Below are 21721 nucleotides of genomic sequence, written 5' to 3'. Positions count from 1 at the left end.
GGATATGTGTGTGTGTGTGTGTGTGTGTGTGTGTGTGTATGTACAAGATTTCTTATGAGGAATGAGCTCAAGTGATGATGGAGGCTGAGAATTCCTAACATCTGCAGTTGGTCAGCTGGAGACCTGAGAGAGTCAGTGGTGAAAGTTCCAGTCCAGGTCTGAGAAGGCAGAAGACTGATGTCTGCTCAAAGAGAAGCAGAGAGAGCAAATTCTCCATTTTGTCCCCTTTGGTTCTATTCAGGCCTTGAGTGCATTGGATGAGATCCACCCACTTTGAGGGGGGCAATCTGCTTTACTCAGGCTGCCAATTCCAATATTAATCTCATCCAGAAATGCTCTCACAGACACACCCAGGATAATGTTTAACCAAATATCCGGGTACCCCATGGCACAGTCAGGTTGATGCATAAAAACCAACAAAAATTCCAAGGAGAAAAAAAAAAAAGGCAGAGGAAGCATGCTTAGGCACCAGCATGACTATAGAATACTCCTGGTTGAGCTTAGATTAGAAATTAATACAGAGAAAAGACAGAGGGACACATATAGTCAACACCACAAGAAGGGAATGACAAAAGTCATAAGAAGATTGAAGCCAGGTTGAGTTGAGGGTCCGTGGGCAACTTCAGGGCTGGAGCCATTCCACAGCCAGGCAGAATCATGCGCCCCACCCCCCCAACCTAGTCACGCCCCAGGGTCAGAGTTTAGGACATCTGGTCAAACCTGAAGGCCAGTGTTAAGATTTAGAATCTATGTAGATCAGTATTTGATGTCTAAGTCGTCTGGGGTCCAGGCAGACATATTTAAAGTGTAAAAATTGAACAACTCATTTTCACTTTCTCCTCACAGTTCTATTCTTCCTGTTTCCTGAGGGCCAGGAAAGGGTCTAAATTTTGGAGAAGACCGCTTTGGCAATGGCAGAAAGAGTCGTTCTGAAGTATAGAGTTTGGGGAGGAAGCATCACCAAAATCATAGTTGACCCTAAGTTTTACCTGTGTGAAAATAAATGTAAACGTCAAGGCCCAATTTAAACTGTTTTCTTATGTTTTTTTCTGAACTTTTCAAGACTGATTGGCATGAGCAAGCACATTACTGGGGAACGGTTGAAAGCTGTATCTTCTCATTCCTTACATGTCACTCATCCACACCGACACTGATTTTCAGGGGAAATCAGGGCCGGGATGTGTGTCTTGGTTTCATTTCCATGAACAGTTGCACTCTTTACAGTGAAAGATTGGGAGTAGCTGCATTCCCCTGGCGGCTCAGGGCGAGGACCAGCAGAGGGAGTCATTGTAAGCCAGACCCTGAGAATGTGCATCCTACTCTCCTCCCGTTTTAGCCGTGTGGAAGCATGAAGACACAGGGATCTCTGTTTCAGCTGCCCCTCATATCCAGTAGACTCGTGGTGGTGGTCATTCATTCAGCAAATGTGTACTGTGGGCAGAACCCACGCCAGGTATGATGTTAGAGATGTTTGTAGCAAGGGAAACATCTAGTTCTTGCCCTCAGTCTGCTGCTAGTCTACCATGAAAGCTGACTTCAAGAAAGGAATTAGGATGGATAAGGTGCCGCAGTTGTGATTTGGGAAGGGAAGAAGGTGCTGCGCAGCAGTGAGGACTGAATGAGAATTGGGGTTCATCCCACCTCCTTCACCTGGGTTTGTGGCCCATGTGCTGACACGACTTTCACATTTGTATTTCTAGGCCAGATCTCTCCTCTAAGGCTCCAAACCTGAGTAGCCGTCTGTCCTCGGCTTCTCTACACAGATGACTTACAGGCCCCTCAAACCCCTGATCCCTCCAAGCGAGCTCCTCCCGTCTCAGTCTATGGCAGCACCGAGCCCGAGAAAGCTCAGAGCTGTCCTGGAAACCCTCTTCTCCCTTCTGCCCTTCATCTCCTCTTCTCCTGAGACTACTCTTGGGCCTCCACAGCGTCTCATATCTGGCGGACCCCCTTACCCCCCAGCCTGCCACGGGTCCATTCCACACTGCCGCCTTGCCCACACTCCCTCAGGTTTGTCCATCCTTGCTTCCCTTTCCCTTCTCCCATCCATCTGTGCAGCCAGAGTTCCCTTCCGGAAACTCACACCAGATGATGTCCCTCCCAGCTCCCTTGCTCACATCCCCTGGTTGTGCTCTGTTTTGAGGACACAGAAGAGAATTGATCTTTCAGGCCCCGTGACCTCACCCTGCCCACCTCCCTGATCCCGTCTCTTAATGCTTCACTCTCTGCTTGAGCCCACGCTCTCCTGCTCCTCTCCGATCCCAGGTGATCCCCCTTCACCCTGCTGGGCTCAGTTTAACTCTCATTTTCTCAGGCATCTCCTCTCTGTCCTGCTTACTCAGCTCTCTCTCTCATGCTTGTTTTGTTTTTTGCTTCTTGGAACACCTAACATGGCTGGAACTGAATAAAGAATTGGGTTTTAGTCATTTAAAGTCTGTCTTCATCCCTTGCTCCAGAAGGAAGACTTCCAAGGCCAGGGACTTTATCTGTTCTGATCACAGGGATCTCTCCAGCTTCCAGAACTGTGCCTGGTGCATGGTAGGTGTTCAGTAGAGGTTTCATGAATGAATACTACGTGGTGGGTCATGCATTCGGGTTCAGGATTGAGCAGCAACAGGTATTAAATAAATGATGTGTATAAAAAAAAAATCTTACTGGAAAAGGATGAGCATGAATATGACAACAGAACAGCTTGGGCAGTGGGAGGCCCAGACCAGAAGCCGAGCGCAATGGATAAAGGTAACAAGTGTTCATAGCATCTAGTTTGCTTTAGGAAGGGCGCCCCGTGGTGGAGGCATCCAGGGTGGGATGAAATCCGGGTGAGAGATATCCTTCGGCCTCTCCTGTCATAACTCTGTGGTCCTGACATTGTCTGCGGGAGAACGTAGCCCCTGCACTGTGTGCTGTCCTTTCCATTCTGAGGGTTGTCTGTCCTCCAGTGTGTGAAAGGCTCATTTTGTTGCTGTCTGTGACATTGGCATTTCGGTTACTTGTGGCTTTGATCACCAAGACCCAACCTAGCTCTGAATTCAGGTGTTCTGTCATGTCGCTACTTCTCGCAGCCAGCAGCTCTGCCTCCGGCTGGTCGCTGCCCACCGCCTTTATAATGTCCCCCTCCTGGGCTGTCTGGGAGCAGGGGCAGTGGTCGGCCTGCTAGTGTCCAGCCCATGCTGCGCCGCGGTGTGGACAGCGACTGGCACCCGTGCATGGCACCGCAGGACTCCTCGACCCTGCTCCTCTGTGGAGCGATGCTGACTTCCAGGATCCTTGTCTAAGTCTTTGTTGGTAGAGGAGGTAAAGACCAGTCTGTGACTTCCTTCAATGAACCCCAAGCAGGAAATCGGCCAGCTTTTCACAGCTGCTTCTCCTCCTTCCTCGCCCCACACCCACTGAGAATTACTGATGGGAGCGGGCTTTACCCACTCAAGTGTGTACGGGCAAAATAAAAAGGGAATGAGAGTCACTCCTTTATACACGCAATGAGATACATAATACAGTGAGCTTCCTCTGAGATGTGGAATATGAGTGTGTTGACCCTTTCAAGGACAAACTGTGTAACAGATTCTGTTGTTAAATGTATGGAAAGTTAGTGCCTGTCCAACTGTGGGTTTTCTTTTTTTCTTTGGTCTTGCTTGATGAGTCCAGGTGTTTCCTTTTAAAGGTAAGAATTAGCATTTTAACCAGTCAGCTTGTTTGGCATTTACCCACCGATTGTATCATTTGCATTGGCTGACATTGCCCTAATAATGGAGAAAAAGCAAATGTGTTTAGGTAGTCATACATTTCTTTTTATGCACACCACACACGAATTATTTGTCTACCTTACATTTTGTGCAGGAGATATTCTCTTAACAGCTGGTGGCAAATTGAATTTTTAGAAATCAAAATCAGTTGGCTGCAGGAACATATCAGATAAGCTTTATCTTCCTTCCTAATGAATCATCACCAGGCAGTGACTCCTGTCATGTAATTTTTTAGATTCTTTTCCTTGGTTCTTTTTGTCAAGTAATTGATCTATAAATGAGTATTTAAGTTTCCCGGTCAGGCTTCCTGTTTAAAGGAAGCCTGCAGTGAATTATTTCACAAGTTCGGATTTTAATGATCTATGTTGGCGGAAGTGAAGAAGGCGGTGCCTTGTGTGATTTGTTTTAACGCTAAACCTAAGGCCAAACCCCCTTGTGTTGATAAACCAATAAGAGAAGTCATGTGAACACTGATAATGGCACTTTTCCCATTGCAAATATTTTGCATTCCCTATGATTTTTATTAGGATACAGAATCCTATATTCTTTTACCTATGGAAGTATCTTATACTGGCTAGGAATCTACTACAGTGTTGAACTGAGTTGGTGAGGTTGGCCATCCTTGCCTTCATTTTGATCTTAAAGAGAAAGCATTCAATCTTCCACTATTAAGTATTATGTTAGCTAACGGTAGGCATTTCAGGGGCACCTGGGTGGCTCAGTCAGTGAAGCGTCTGCCTTCGGCTCAAGTCATGATCCCAGGGCCTGGGATTGAGCCTTTCCTTGGCATTGCTCAGCAGGGAGTCTGTTTCTCCCTCTCCCTCTGCCCCTCCCCATCCCACCCCCCACTCATGCTCTTTCTCTCTCAAATAAATAAAATCTTTAAAAAAATAATAAATAAATAAAAATAAAATAAAAGTAGGCATTTCATTAAGGCTTGTTATCAATTTGGGAAAATTACCTTCTATTATTAGCTTTCTGACAGCTTTTATCAGGAATGGATGCTGAATTTTGCATGTTTTTTTTTCCTACATCTGTTAATATGGTGAATTAATATTGATTGATTGACTTTAAAATGTTATACCAAACCTGCCTTCATGATTAACCCTGTTTATCATGTTTATATATATATATGTTTATATATATATATATATATATAAAACTAGATTTATTTTGCTAAAATTTTATAAGGATTTTTGCATCTGTGTTCATGAGAGATGGCAATCTATAGTTTTCTTGTCTTGTAATACCTCTGACTAATTTTGGCATCAATAATGCTGGCCTCATAAAAAGAGTTAGTTGTGTTTTCTGTTCTATTTTCTGGGAGAATTTTTGTAGACTTGATGTGATTTCTTCCATAAATACTTTGTAGAATTCATAGATGTCATCTGTGCCTGGCATTTTTCTTGTGGAAAGGTTCTTAACTACAAGTTCGGTTTCTTTAGTAGGTATAGTGTTACTTAAGCTGTACATTTTTTCTTGAGTGAGTCTAGTTGAATTATAATTTATGCAACTATTTATAAGACACATGGGTTTTAATAAATCAAGAATAATCCATCTAAATTGACATCTTTTAAAAAACCAAGCAGATCAGGGAAAGGGGCTAGGGCATTTGCAAGTGGGCACATCCACAAATAACATGACCATTATGGGCACACAATAGACAGTAATTTTGTGCTTACGACATCCTGTTGAAAAGCAAACACTCAGGACGATAATCATAATTACTTGTTACTTTTCCAAAAGATTGAAATAAATACTGCATGAGTCAGTTACCTTTCTATTTCAAATACCTATTTAATGACAAAGTAGGGATCAATATAAGACTTCCAGTAATGGAGGAATGATACTTGTACAGTCAAAATTCACTATTTATGGATTCAGGTACTAAAATGTATTTGTAACCTCAAAATCATACTTGTGACGCTCTCACGTTCATTCGCGGCCATGCACAGAGCAGTGAAAACTTTGAGCAGCCCAGTGCACACATTCCCAGCTGAGATCAGACAAGGCAACACTCTGCCTTCCTTTCCACCCTCACGCAGGGTTAACTACAGGATGGAGCAGTAGGGGGCAGTGCAGCGCAGTGCAAGAAGCTCAAGCTCTGGGGCCACTGCATAGTTCGAATCCCACCTGTGGCCCCTCTTAGTGGGGTGGCCTCAGGCAAGTCACTTAACGCTTCTGAACATCTCTTTCTCTTCTGTAATATAAAGAAAGTAGAATCTGACCGGATGAGTTGTTCTTAGGATTTAATATTGTCATCAATGTGGGATGTGTATTATATCTATATGTATATTGCTTCTAGGAGAAATGATACATTATTTGCTGTTTCATTGTTCCCAGTGTCTTGTTAGACCTTACCTAGCATGAATAACAAGAATGGACTGTATTTAGCTTTCTTACCTGATGAAAGTATGCAAGTATGATTTGCAGATGTTTAACAAACCTTGCTTTTAAGATAAGCCTCTCTGATCATGAAGTACTATGTATTTTACATGTTGCTAGAATTGATTTGCTAAAGTTGTAAAAAGCATTTTTGTATCTATGGTCGGTAAAGGAATTTTTTTTTTTTAAAAAGAAATGTGTAATCTCACAAGTTTAGGAGCATGGGAGAGGAGATAACACATAAATATCAACAGTTTTTACCAAGTTGAGTGGCAGGTGACAGCAGACAAGAGAAGGCTGACACACACAGGTGTGTGGAGTTGGGAGTAGAGCCAAGGAACAGACTCGTTTACTCCACAGAACTGCAGACGGCTCAGGGTGGTTTCAGAAAGGATCAGGAATGGAAGATGCCAGTTATCCAGGGGCACCTGGCTGGCTCAGTTGGAAGAGCATGCAACTCTTGATCTTAGGGTCGTGAGTTCAAGCCCCACGTTGGGTATAGAGATTACTAAAAAAGATATATAAGCTTTAGAAAATTTATGAAAATAAAAAGAAAATACCAGATATCTGAAGATTAAAGGTGCTGGAAATATGAAAATTGGATAAAAAAAAATCCTTAGAAGGAATAGTTAGTACCCTGCCCCTGCCCCCTTCTCTAATTAATCCAAAAATGGGAAGTTCACTCTCTAAAGAAAGTAAATGAGATATGAATAGATTCAGGAGATCAGACACTGCTAAATTTGAGAACGGGATCCACACCATAAATGGGGCCTCACAGTTAAACAGAGAGACCCCGACCTGGCCCTTCCGTTCTTGATTTCAAATGACTAAAAGATGATAGTTTCCAGAGAGGAGATTGCCACATTCCAATCTGTAGAGAAAGTGACCAGCCCCCCAAAAAAAGACATCTGGGTCATAACATTAAAAAAAAAAAAAAGACATCTCGGATTCTGAATTTTCGGGGTCCCCTGATGAAACATCTGGATCATCTGGATGCCTTCCCTCCCTACTGTGAAGCTTCACTAGTTCATAAGCTTTCTGAGGAGCACAGTTGTGGTTTTTTTCCCCAGTTAGCATTTTAGTACCTTGCTTGTAAAGACAGACAACCAACAATCACCAGATACTTGTAGAAATACCTTTAATGTGAAAGCAGAGGCCAAAATGAAGAAACACTTGAAAAAAGAACTTGAAAGAAAAAGATAATTCAAGGGGTGCCTGCGTGGCTCAGTCAGTTAAGCATCTGCCTTCACCAGGTCATGATCCCAGGGTCTTGGGATAGAGCCCCACATCGGGCTCCCTGCTGAGCAGGGAGCCTGCTTCTCCCTCTGTGTCTGCCTACCACTTCCCCTGCTTGTTCTCTCTTTCTCTCTGTCAAATAAATAAATAAAATCTTTAAAAAAAGAAAAAGGTAATTCAAAGAGAAAAAAAAAATCACAAAACTGTCTCTGACTAACCCAGAGAGAAAAAATCCATGAAGCATGGTATAAAAGAATATCATTCAAGAAATAAACAGGAGTGGCTGCATAATGAAAATACAATACCTCTCCTTTGAAAATTTTTGGGAATTTCATGCTGGGAGCACAGAGCATGAAACCAGGGGTAGAGCCCTTCTGAGCATAGGCACCTGTGTGATGGCACGGGGGCACACACCTGTGGCACCAGCCTTGGAAATAGGAAAGAACTCTTGGAGATTAAATATGCAATAGCAGAAATAAGAAAGTTGAAGAGTTGGAAGATAAGGAAGTTGGACAAAAGGATGAAAAAATACTCAAGAAAAGAAGATAGTTTAAGACATTCATGATGTAAATATAGTCAGAGTTCCAGACAGAGGACAGAAAAACTAGAGAGAAGGAAATAATCCTACAGGTATTTCAAGGCAAGTTTGCAGAGCTGAAGGACATGATTTTATAGGTTTCAAGGGCCAAGGCAAGGTACACAATCAGGCAATTTTGAATTACCAGGAATAATTTCCTGAAAGCTTTCAAAGACAGATAAACCAAAGTGAAGCAAAAACGGGGGGGGGGGGGGGGGGGCGGGTCATGTGCAAAGCAGTGGAAATCAGAATGGTAGCAAATAGAAAATGTTAATTTAGCCAGAATTTGTGAGAGGATAGATGGATAGATTTTTTTTTTTTTTTGAGACTGGGGAGAAAAACTAAAAAACTAAAAAAAAAAAAAACTAAATTCTCATCTACTATAATAAAAAGTCAGTAGATGGTCAATCTCAATGAAAAATCAGAAAATGGTCAGATAAGCATGCCATGTAGATATTTGGAGGTAAAACAACAATTAAAAAAATAACCTATTTCAGCACAAGAATCAAAGGCCTCTTGAGTGCAGGAATCATGGATTGAGGAAAGGAACCACTGTTTTTCAACATCAGTCATGTACCTTTTATCTCTCTGTGTTAGTCATTTAACAATTACAATTAAAGAATAGGTAAGGATTTGGACGAGGTTGGCTTGAACTGCCCAGATGTGACACTAACGCTTCTTCTCTCTCCAGATTCCAGGTACATTCTCTTGCCTGTCGTGTTACATCACCTCCACATGCACCTGCAAGAACAGAAGGACCTGATCATGTGTGCACGTATCCTTAGCAACGTATTTTGTCTCATCAAGAAAAATAGCTCAGTAAGTAAATACAGGTCATAGTATGTAGTTCCCATCAAATGGCTTCTGGAAATAAAAATGTTAAAGTCTTCAGAGAAACCACACTGAAGAGTAACCCTCTGAGACTCTCCTTTTTACTTCCAGCTGGGTTGGACATTTTGCTTTTCCTCTGAAATCATTTTTTTTAACCTTGTAAGATTGCTATAACCCCAAATAACCTGGGTTTCCTAAACTTGTATTTCGAGAAAGAACTGAATACCCAGTGAGAAAAATTAGAAATCTCAAAGCCTCCCACATGTGTCTTTAATCTTGATATGATGAATACTCTGTGGCAAGAATAAATTACTGCCTGCAAAGTGAAGTCTTTTTGGACCCATTCTGTGGAAGGCTGCGTGGTGATGCTCAGAACTTGGCCATGGCCCTTGGGCCCTGCCCTGCAGAAATTGTGGAAGCAGAGGAAAGCCCCAGGAGACAAGGAGCATATCTTGCACTATAGTCATTACTCAGCCACAACAGAAATCACTAAATTGTTAAGGATTCGGGAATTCCTGTGGATATACCTGACTCTTGCTACAGCACAGTTGCATTAGAGGATGCAGGGCAAATAGAAAAAAATCACATGCTTACTTAGAAATGGGGACAACTCTTTGAGTATTCATGTCCACGGCTCTCGGAACTCATGTGAAATTCACACGTAAAGGACGTCCTGTTCTCCTTCTGTCAGTTTGCAGCTGTGAGTTGGCATTATACTCGTCTTCGACAGCTGGTCCAGTGCAGTGCTGGGACTCTTGTTTCTCTGCCTCCCTGCTACTACTCGGCTACAGTTTCCCCATGTTTGTCACTCTTACTTATGATCGCCTTCTGAAGGGCTCAGCGTTGAGCTGGCGTGGAACCCCAGTGGAAGGAATGGAGAGAGGGCCCCAGCACTGGAAACAGAGTTGGTACTTGAGAGGAAAAGGTCAGAAGCTCTGTGTGTAGAAATGTAATAAGAGAGACCTGCCCAGGGAGGGACGACTGATTTTAACACATCCCCAGGATGCCAGGCCTCAGAGTTGGGCTGGGACTGGGGAGAAGAGTGATGACAGGGGGGAAATGTTAGTTTTGCTTTAAAACTTTCCTATGTAATTCTGCTAAGTGAGATGGTTCACTGCAGAAAACTGAAAACGACTGTCAACAGTAGTGGAAAAGACTTTTTAAAAATTTCTCCTGTCTATTTCAGTTTGGAAGTTACAGTCAGCTTTTGGACTTACCTGACAATGAACTCAAAACAGAAACTCTGCTCTGCGGGGGAAACCACGGTAGTTTTCTTCAAGTGTAAGAAAGTTTATCATGAAACCCTGGCCAAAAAGCGGTTTCAAACTCACACTTTATAAAAGTTTTTGTTTGTTTGGCTGGTTCTTTTTTGGAACGGCCATCTCCTTGGTAAGGAGCCTTTGGACACAGAGTTTTGTCTCGTGCAGGCATAATAAGAATCCAACTCTACTACTTTCAGTCTGTGCAGAGCAATTTGGGTTTCTCTCTCAAGTCCTGGGGACTTGGCTACAAGTATTAATTTTGCTTTAGGGAAGCAGTTACCCACCACGGCCACTGACCTTAGATCCAGTCTGGAGCTCATGGTGTTCATCTACACTGAATGCTGTTTGCTCATCTTCCATGGAGGATTTCCTAAAAATCATTTTTATAGGAATAGTCGTTTGCACTTAAAAGAGAGTTTTGGAAAATGACCTTTGCAACTCAAGTGATGGGAAGAGTCTATGTAAGCACACGCTGAAATCAGAAGAACTAAGGACTTTGGGAACCAGGAAGGGCTTTCAGTGAGGAATCCGACTCAGAGAGGCCAACTGCCTGCGCCCCATCACACACCGGGTCTGTGCATAGCTGGTGCTCTGAATTCATCTGCTGTGCTTTCCAGGACGTCACCCCACCTTTTCATTTGTATGTCTGGTAGCCACAGCACAGCCTCGCTGGGTACTCTTGGGTAAGCTGTGAACTTCTCTGTGCCTTTGTTTTCTGTAAAAGAAGGTCATTTACTTAGGTGACGTAGGTGAGGTCCAGTTCTGTCAAGTTCTTGAATCCTCTGACTTTTTGATTCTGTATTTGGAAATGTGAGGTTTTTTTCCCCCTTTTCCATTAAAGAGAGATTAATACCTATATTAAGCCACCATTTCCTGAACTCCTTATTTTTTTTCTCTTAAGGAGAAATCTGTGTTGGAGGAAATAGATGTGATAGTGGCCAGCCTGCTGGACATCCTGCTGAGAACCATATTGGAGATCACCAGTCGACCTCAGCCGTCCGGCTCTGCCATGAGGCTCCAATTCCAGGATGTCACTGTAAGATCATAAAGCAAATGGCACATGGAACAGAGCATAGTTGTGCTTGTGAAAGCTTCGGTCACTTTGAGGGTGGGTTGCTGTAGGAAGCTGGGAAATCTGGCCTTGGGAGAGTGACCCGTATGTATTTCAAATACACATGGAGTTACATTTTACTAGGGAATGAAGATAAAAAACACTGTTTGTTAAAAGATCTTGGATTAAGATATGTTTAATTTCAGAAAGCCAAATTTGTTATTAGCTCTCACTTTGCCCAGTTTAAATTAGCCCATGATTCTGTGTCCCTAGTCCTCATGATAACTTTTCATTCTCTTTTTATCCATCAGATTGCTTGAGGAAATAAGAATAATGAAATAGAGAAACAGGAGTCAGGTGTTCTGAGTTCTAATTCTGGATTTCTCACTGTGAATGGCAAGGATCTTAATTTGGGGAGGCTTCAGTTTCCTTAGCTATGAAATGAGAAAGTTTGACATGGTAGTTACTAAGTAACCTTCAAGCTCCACTATTTTATGAGCGTAATATAACATGATTTATAAAAAATTAAGAAATAATGTATCTGATAGTTTATGTATGTGTATATATTTTTATGTGTGTGTATTTGTCTATAGAGAGAGATGGATGGATGGATGGATTCTATTTAAAACTCACATTCAGTTGACCAAGAATTTGTTTTTTTAGATCTGATTAAGCATATTCTTCCAAATATCAGAAATGGCAGTAGATGCTATACTTTTCATATATTTACAAAAATGTCAGCTTCTGCCATTCTCATTATAAATCATCCACAATAGAACCTTTGTCTTAAGAATGTTTGCCTATGGGGCGCCTGGGTGGCTCAGTCGTTAAGCGTCTGTCTTCAGCTCAGGTCATGATCCCGGGGTCATGATCGAGCCCCACATCAGGCTTCCTGCTCAGTGGGGAGTCTGCTTCTCCCTCTCCCACTCCCCCTGCTTGTGTTCCCTCTCGCTGTGTCTCTCTCTGTCAAATAAATAAATAAAATCTTAAAAAAAAAAAGAAGAATGTTTGCCTAGCCCCTGATGAAAATAATTTTTACTTTTACTTAAAAAAATAAAAAGTCTGCCCTGACTCTCCTACCAAGTTCTCCTGACTGTTCCAGGAGAAGCAGTTGTGTTGAATTTTATTTTCTCTGCTTTCAGAGCTGAGATTCACCTGAGGAAATAAAGGTAAACTCTTTCTTTTAACAAACTAAGTTAAAGATAGTATAAAAAACTTCCTAATACATGGAATAGCCATACTGCCTCATTTAAAGAAAAGAGGAGCGAACGATAGATTTCTCAATTTCATGTGAAAAGTGGTACCTACATCTTGGGGTTGGCTTCTTGTATTTAGTGCACTACTTGGTCCAAAGTAAATGCTCAAAACATGTTGTTGCTTAATACAACAACATTGTTGGGGTTCATTATGGATTTGAAGGTTTGGGGTTTTTTATGTTGAATTTTTTTATTTTGTTTTTTCTCATGTTTTTTTAATTAAACTCTTTATTTTGTGATAATTATAGAGTCACATGCAGTTGTAAGAATTATTACAGAGTTGTAAGAACAACTTTTACCCAGTTTCCACAATGGTAAGATCTTACAGAACTATAGGACAATATCACAACTAGGATACTGACATTAATACAGTCAAGACAGAATATTTCCATCGCCCCAAGGATCCCCCATGTTGTGTTTATAGTCAAACCCACTTCCTTTCCATCTCCACCTCCTCCTTAACCCTGATAATCACAAATCTCTTCTCCATTTTTATAATTTTGTCATTTCAAGCATGTTATAGAAATGAAATCATACAGTAGATAACCTTTTATAATAAGCTTTTCTTCTTTAACTCAGAATAATTCTCTGGAGATTCATCCAAGTTATTTCATATATTTATATATCTTATTCTTTTTTATTGCTCAGTAGTTTCCATGTTGTGGATGTACCACAGTGTGTTTAACCATCACCCATTGAAGGCCACCTGGGTTGTATCCAGATTTTGGCTATTATGAACAAAGCTGCTATAAATGTTTCTGTGCCAGTTTTTATGTAAGCCTGTCTTCACTTCTCTAGGATAAATTCCTAGGAGTGTGGTTGTTGGATTGTATGGTAGTTGCATGTTTTTTTTTTTTTTTTTAAGATTTTATTTATTTGAGAGAGAGAGAGTGCAGCACACGTGAGCGGGGAGAGGCGCAGAAGGAGAAGCAGACTCCCCACTGAGCAGGGAGCCCCATGATGCTCGATCCCAGGACCCTGAGATCATGACCTGAGCCAAAGGCAGATGCTTACCTGACTGAGCCACCCAGGAGTCATTGCATGTTTAGTTTTTAAAGAAACTGGCAAACTGTTTTCCATAGTGGCTATATAACTTTACATTCTCATGTACACAATGTATGAATGATCCAATTTCTCACTACCCTCTTCAGCATTTGGTGTTGTCATTTTTTTGTTGTTGGGGGGGTATATTCTGTTACATAGGTAGTAATATCTTATTGTGATTTTAGTTGGCATTTTCCTAATGGCTAATGATGCTGAACATCTTTTCATATACTTGTTTGTCACCAATATATCCTCTTTGGTGGAATGTCTCTTCATGTTTTTCCCATTTTCTACCTGAATTGCTATTTACTGTTGAATTTTCATGGTTCTTTATATATTCTAGATAGTAGTCCTTTATGAGTATGTGGTTTATAAATACTTTCTCCCTTTCCATAGCTTGTTTCCTCATCCTCTTAACAAGGTCTTTTGCAAAAGTTTTTAATATTGATGAAGTCTACTCTATCAGTTTTTCCTTTTATGGATCATGCTTTTGATGTCAAATCTAAGAACTCTTTTGTCTAGCCTTATATCCTAAAGTTTTATCTCCTAGGTTTTTTTTCCTAAAAATTTTAGAGTTTTATATTTGACATTTAAGTCTATGAACCATTTTGAGTTAATTTTTGCATAAGGTGTGCCAGAGAATTCTAACATTTTATTATCTCAATGTTGACATATATTAATTGTCTTTTTTCTTTCAATTTGAGATCTTCCTGGTTCTTGGTATGATGAGTGATTTGTAATTGAAATCTGGACATTTTTCTATTATAAGACTCTGGATCTTACTTAAACCTTCTGTTTTAGCTGGCTTTATGTGATACTACTTGGCAGGGGAAGCAGGGAGGGTGCTAACTCATGATGGCCAGAGGTCGAAGTTCGTGTTCCCCATATTATCTTCACTAACACTGACCATTGGCAATGAAATCACCAGCTCCCAATTTGGCTTTCTCTAAGGAAGTTATTAGGGCATCTCTGCACAGCTTTGTGAGCATGGAAGTCTAAGCTCCCCACTTGGTGTGGGTGAGGCCAAAGTTTTTTGTGATCTTCAACTGGAGTAGAGCAGTTATTACTAAAAGTTTTGTCTTGCTAAACCGCCCTTTATCTGATCCTTTGGCCAAAGAGAGTAAACTTTTGTTGTTTGTAATTGTTGGTGTAATTGGCCAGCTTCTTCAGCTCCAGATGTGAGATACCCGAAGCAGAAAGAAAACCCAGAGAACGCAGTACCATGTCCTTCCTCAGGTCCCAAGGTCCCTGGTCAGACTGCTCTCTTTTCTCCACCTTCAGACTCTTCTTCTGTTTGTTCTCTATGTAACAGCGAGGTTTGTAAAGTAGTACTTAGCAGGAGGAATACGTAAAAGTGTATCTACTCCATCTTCTCCAAGGCAGAAGAAAGTTCTCCTTCATTATGGTTTTGATGGTGACATTTTAACTGTTTCCTGGCAATAGAGTTCTAACACAGTTTTAAAATTATAATAGCCCAGCAAACCTCAGAACAAATGCTGGCTCTGGATAAAGACTGCCTGAGGTCAGAAGCTAAAACACTTTTTCAGACTGCTTTGTATCCAGAGGCAGAGTCAATGACAAATCTCTCTGGGGTATGCACGGCCTTTAGGCCTTCACAATACAATAATCAGTGCAAAGGAAGAGACTCAAAGGCATTGAATCAGGTTTGCAGATTAAGTTGGGGGTAAGGCAGGCAGGGTGTTCATCCATTGTTCTAAATTTTAGGAAAATCACGTAAAGAGAAACTTTCCCCAGCATAGCCGTGTTGTACCTCCCCCCGTTTTGCGAAAAACCAAACTCTCACAAGGTATGTAGATTGAAATTTGCTGGCACACATGCACTTGAATTACTTGGCTCCTTTGGTTTTATGCTGTAAGACATTTTTTTCAGGGTACTCAAGCAGATCCGCTTTGAATCCTACTTTGCCACTTCATTATCTGCATGCTCTTGGGCAATTTACGAATATCTCTAAGCTTCTGTTCCTTTGTCTTTAAAACAGAAAATAGGGGCGCCTGGGTGGCTCAGTTGGTTGAGCATCTGCCTTCGGCTCAGGTCATGATCCCAGAGTCCTGGGATCCAGGCAGCGGGCTCTCTGCTCAGCGGGGAGCCTGCTTCTCCCTCTTCCTCTCCCTCTGTGCGCTCTCTCGATCTCTCAAATAAATAAATAAAATCTTTAAAAAATAAAAATAAAAAAATAAAACAGAAAATAATTGGACCTCTCTCAAAGTTACTGTGAGGATTTCATCACATCTGTAAGGGTTTAAACAGTATCAGTTTACTTTAGTAATTATTATAGTAGCAACAATAGTCACAGTAGTGTTTATTACACAGTAGTAGTGTAATAGTCACATGATTGTTGAATACTTATACTGTTGTTATAACTAATTCTATGGTGAGGAGCATGAGCTGGTCATTCACAGAGTCAGTCCTCTGTGGGCACTGAAGACTTAATTTCTTTACCATTTTCTCATGGAGAACAGGCTCTCTGAATAATAGGAGGTCTTTACTTTGCATTGAACATTACAACATTGAACACTTTGCAGTCTTTTTTTTTTTTTTTAAAGATTTTATTTATTTATTTGAGAGAGAGAGAGAGAGAGCATGAGAGGGGGAGGGTCAGAGGGAGAAGCAGACTCCCTGCCGAGCAGGGAGCCCGACGCGGGACTCGATCCCGGGACTCCAGGATCATGACCTGAGCCGAAGGCAGTCGCTTAACCAACTGAGCCACCCAGGCGCACGAACACTTTGCAGTCTTTGCTGAAAAAGTGCCCACAATAAGTGGACGTCCTGTGGGTGAAAGCAGTTCCCACAGCGCGTCATGGCGAAGTGTTCAGTTCTCTTGCAGGTCCCATGGCTGTCACCGTGCCTCCCCATAATGCTAACAGGAGGACTGGCTTCCACTGCATCATAATTCTAGATAACAGTAGCCTTATTTTTACTATTTAAAGGGATTGTACTTTTTGTTCCTTTACCAACTGTTCTTTAAACTTTAAAATGCTCTCTCTTGCTAGAAAGAAGAAAGAACACCATTGTAATCGGTTCCTTTCAAAAATCTAGTTGTATGCAGAAGCAGAGTTAATATAGCAGCGTATATGGCTGTTTGCTCACACCCTCAACTAATTGGACTGTAGAGTTCCTTACAATTTATAAATGCTTCTTTCTTTGACCATAATTTGGTTTAGCACCATTTATGGTGCAGGTGACTCAACTCAACATAGGCCATGTCTAAGAAAGATACACTTGTCTAAACTTTTCATGCACTGGGGGCTTCTGGTTGAGGGGGAGAAGGGATACAGAATTCTGTTAAGAAATTTCTGGAAAAAATAGTGCATGTGTATAACAGAAGGTTTCGTGAGGACCGTTGTTGTAGCCATCTAATACTCTTGTTATTCACAATTATTGTTAGAAATGCCCACTATACTCAATGTATACATAAAGTGGATGCAAGCCACTGAAACACATAATGTTTTAAAGGCAATGTATATGTAGATAACTCCCACACTGAAACAAAGCTAATCTTGGCCAAGAATGGTTTTCATTTATTCTTTTCAACAAATTGTTGAGTCTTGGGGTTTCTTAAAGTTTTTTTTAAGATTGTGTTTAGCACAAGCCGGGGAAGGGCAGAGGGAGAGGAAGAAGCTGACTGCCCGCTGAGCAGGGAGCCAGACATGGGGCTCAATCCCAGGACCCTGAGATCATGACCTGAGCCAAAAGATAGACGCCCGACCAGCTGAGCCACCCAGGCACCCTTGGACACTTAAAATATTTTAAAAACAAACCAAAATTACATTATAGATGAAAAATATTTTAGTAAAATATTGGACATCTAAGCCTCTTTTTTTTTTGGAATATGGTTGACACACAATGTTATATTAGTTTGAGGCATACAACTTAGTGATTAGACAAGTTTATACCTTATGCTGTGTTCACCCCAGGTGTACTTACCATCTGTACTATTGCATTGCTATTAAAGTATCACTGACTCTACTCCTTATGCTCTGCTTTTATTCCTGTGATTTACTCGTACCATAAGCAGAGGCCTGTATTTCCCTCTCTCCTTCACCCATTTTGCCCAACCTTTCACTCCCCTCCCCTCTGGCAACCATCAGTTCCGTACTTATAGGTCTGATTCTGCTTTTTGTGTGTTTATTCATTTTTTTAAAGATTCTATTTGTAAGTGGAATCATATGATATTTCTCTTTCTTAGTCTGACTTTTTTCACTTAGCATAATACTCTCGAGGTCCATCATGTTGTCTCAAATAGCACGATCCCATCCTTTCTTATGGCTGCATAATATTCCATTATGTATATATACCACATTTTCCTTATCCATCTGTCAATTGATAGACATGCAGGTTGCTTCTGTGTCTTAACTATTTTAAATTGTAGATAATGCTGCAATAAACACAGGGGTATATATATCCTTTTGAGTTAGTGTTTTTGTTTTCTTTGGGTAAATACCCAATAGTGGAATTATTGGATCATATGGTATTTCTATTTTTAGTTTTTTTGAGGAACCTCCATACTCTTTTCCACAGTGGCTGTACCAATTTACATTTCCACCAACAGTGCATTGAGGATTCCTTTTTTTTCCCACATCCTCTCCAACACTTGTTGTTTCTTCTCTTTTTTATTTTAGCCTTTCAGACAAGTGTGAGGTGATACTTCATTGTGGTTTTGATTTGCATTTTCCTAAGGATGAGTAATATTGAGCCTCTTTTTGTGTGCCTGTTGGCCATCTATATGTCTTCTTTGGAAAAATGTTTATTCGGGTTCTCTGCCTGTTTTTAAATCATATTGTTTGGGTTTTTTGGTGTTGAGTTGTGTTGTTATTTATATATTTTGGATATTAATGCTTTATTGGATATATCATTTGCAAATATTTTCTTCCATTCAGTAGGTCGTCTTTTTGTTTTGTTAATGGTTTCCTTTGCTGTGCAAAAGCTTTTTATTTTGATATAGTCCCACTGGTTTATTTTTGCTTTTGTTTCCCTTGCCTTAGGAGATATACCTAGAAAAATGTTGCTATGGCCAGTGGATATCTAGGCTTCTTAACAGGTTAAATGTGCTTAGAGTTCCTAAATAGATTAAGTGAATACATAAAATGACATTGCAGAGTAGATGTTCGGATTAACAACACATCATAAATGTGCCAAAGATTAGATAGCAGGATAAGTTGTTTGCAGTCTACACCAGATGTGACAAATATAGATAGTATCCTGGATTCAAAGAAGTGTTCCTATGTACACTGACTATAAATATGTAATGAAAGTCTATTTTTTTAATAACTTTTCTTCTCATTACTAAAATTATTGCAATAATATGTAATTCTTCTTACTTCAAGGTATGTCACTATTCACAGGACGGTATGTTTTAGGAATAAACATTTTAAGAATATTAAGATAGTAGCTATATTAGAGATAGTGTAGCTAGGATGTAGAAGAACTAAGAGATGAGAAATGAAATGGGTTTCTACTAAGTAGATTTGCGTTTTTAAGTTGAGACTTAATAGAGAGGTTAAAAAGTCAGACATTGGTTATCAACTCATAGATTTTTATATGCCTATTTATATTTGAATTATGACCTCAAACTCAGGTATATTTCCTCTATAAAATCAAATCAGTCTGAGCAGTAGGTAGAAGAACCAGAGATACCTGGCTTCACATCCCAGCTTCACCATTTTCTAACTGTGAAACCTGGGATAAATAACAACCTTAACAGGGGCGCCTGGGTGGCTCGGTCGTTAAGCGTCTGCCTTCGGCTCAGGTCATGATCCCAGCGTCCTGGGATCGAGCCCCGCATCAGGCTCCCTGCTCCGCGGGAAGCCTGCTTCTCCCTCTCCCTCTCCCACTCCCCCAGCTTGTGTTCCCTCTCTCGCTGTGTCTCTCTCTGTCAAAAAAATAAATAAAAATCTTAAAAAATAAATAAATAAATAACAACCTTAACAGATCTTACTGTAAAATGAAGTTAATAGTGTCCACCCAACAAGGAATGAATTTGATAATATAATCAAAAATACTATAACTTACACATAGTTCCATTCCATAAATGTTGTCATAATGCCTTTTTTAAGCTTTATTAAGATGTAGGTGACATTCAAAAAATTGTACATATTTAAAGTATACAGCTGGTAAGTTTTGACATCTGCGTATATCTGTGAACCATCATCGCAATCAAGATAAATAACATGTCCATCACTCTCAAAAGTTTGCTTGTGCCCCACTCTCTTTTCTCCCTCCTGCCCCCCCCATACTACCTCATCCCCAGGCAACCACTGACCTGCTTTCTGTTACTACAGGTAAATTTGCATTTCTAGAATTTTATATGAATGGAATCATACAGTACATAGTTACTATTAGGTTTTTTTTTTGATGGAGGGTGGTGACATTTTGACTTCTTTCCCTCAGTATAATTATTTGAGTTTCTTCATTGTTGTTGTGTGTATCAATAGTTCATTCTTTCTTAATGCTTAATAGTGTTACATTATATGGCTATACTACAGTTTCTTTATTCGTTCACCCTTTGGTGGACATTTGGGTTGTTTTTGGTTTGGGCTTTTCTGTTCTATTTATCTATTTTTTTTCTGTTTTGACACCAATAACACAATATCTTGACTACCAGAACTTTATAATAAGTCTTGAAGTCACATAGTATAAGTCCTTCAACTTTATTCTTTTTGAACAGTGTTTTGACTATTTCTTTTTTTTTTTTTTTTTTGAAGATTTTGTTTATTTATTTGACAGAGAGAGACACAGCGAGAGAGGGAAGAGAAGCAGGGGGAGTGGGAGAGGGAGAAGCAGGCTTTCCACTGAACAGGGAGCCCGATGCGGGACTCGATCCCAGGACCCTGGGATCATGACCTGAGCCGAAGGCAGACGCTTAACAACTGAGCCACCCAGGTGTCCCTGTTTTCACTATTTCAAGTCCTTTACATTTCCATATGAATTTTAAAATCAGCTTGTCACTTTCTACCCCACAAAAGGCCTGATGTGATATTGATTGGGATTACCCTGAATCTGTATATCAATTTGAGGAGAATGGACATCTTAACAATATTAAACCTCCTAATCTGTGAACTTAGTATTCTGTTTATTTAGGTCTTCTTTAATTATTCTCATCAGTGTTTTATGATTTTCAGTGTGCAGATCTTTTGTCCTATATATCACTAAGTACTTCCATGTTTCAGTGGTATTATAAATTATGTTATTGGAAATTTCAGTTTCTGATGACTATTTCTCATCTGTAGAAGTAAAATTGATTTTGGTACATTGATCTTATATTCTGAGACATTGATTAATTCACTTAAGTAGTTCTAGTAGCTCATTATAGATTTGATAGCATTTTCTATGTACACAAATATATTGTCTGTGAATAAAGAGTTTTTTTATTCCTTTCCAATGTATATTCCTTTATTATTTTTTCTTGTTTTATTGCACTGGCAAGAACCTTCAGTATAATGTTGAATAGAAGTGGTGTACTGTTTAAGCTTTGGAATGTCTGAAAAGTATTTTGTCTTTCTTTTTGAAAGATTTTTGCTGGGTAACACAGTCTTGATTGATAGTTGTTTTTGTTCTTTCAGTAGTCTAAAGGTGTTGCTCCATGGTTTTCTAGCTTATATTATTTCTTTTTTTTTTTTTTAAGATTTTATTTATTTATTTGACAGAGAGAGACACAGCGAGAGAGGGAACACAAGCAGGGGGAGTGGGAGAGGGAGAAGCAGGCTTCCCGCGGAGCAGGGAGCCCGATGCGGGGCTCGATCCCAGGACCCTGGGATCATGACCTGAGCTGAAGGCAGACACTTAACGACTGAGCCACCCAGGCGCCTCTAGCTTATATTATTTCTAATGAGATATATCTCATCCTTACCTTTGTTCCTCTGTATGTAATGTGTCTTTTTTTCACTGACTGTTGTTAATATTTTCTCTTTATCTCTGGCTATGTTATTATAATGCACCTTTGTGTATTTTTTTCATGTTTCTTGTGCTTAGGAATTGTTGAAATTTTTTAATACCTAAGTTCATAGTTTTCAGAGAATCTGAAATTTTTCCCCTTATTTTTTCAATTACTTTTTCTATGCCCTCCTCCTCTTTGAGATCTCCAATTACATATATATTCTGCTACTTGAAGTTGTTCTATAGTTCACTGATGCTTTTTCTCTTATTTCCTTTTTTTTTTTTAATTTAATTTTGGAGAGTTTCTACTGTCTCCAAGTTCAGTAATCTTGCTTCTGCAGATGTCTAATCTGCCATTAGTTCTATTAAGTAAATTTTCATCTCACACATTATAGTCTTCATCTCAATTTAGGTCTTTTGCTTTCTTTCATGTCTGAAATTAA

General features: G+C 40.1%; 1 protein-coding gene across 7 annotated transcripts in view; it reads left to right on the top strand.

Annotated features, from left to right (window-relative positions):
* Positions 1 to 21721, top strand: part of DOCK4 (dedicator of cytokinesis 4) — a 424485-nt gene that overhangs the window by 295023 nt on the left and 107741 nt on the right. For all 7 annotated transcript variants that reach the window (XM_036066399.2, XM_036066398.2, XM_036066397.2 and 4 more), the window contains exons 24-25: positions 8633 to 8760; positions 10936 to 11070. In XM_036066399.2, coding sequence (XP_035922292.2) covers positions 8633 to 8760; positions 10936 to 11070 — 263 coding nt within the window. The remainder of the gene's footprint in view (positions 1 to 8632; positions 8761 to 10935; positions 11071 to 21721) is intronic.

The sequence above is a fragment of the Halichoerus grypus genome, chromosome 12, assembly GCF_964656455.1.
Source record: "Halichoerus grypus chromosome 12, mHalGry1.hap1.1, whole genome shotgun sequence".
Lineage (NCBI taxonomy): Eukaryota > Metazoa > Chordata > Mammalia > Carnivora > Phocidae > Halichoerus > Halichoerus grypus.
The sequence above is the reverse complement of the archived record's forward strand: the minus strand, read 5'-3'. Positions and strand labels throughout refer to the sequence as shown.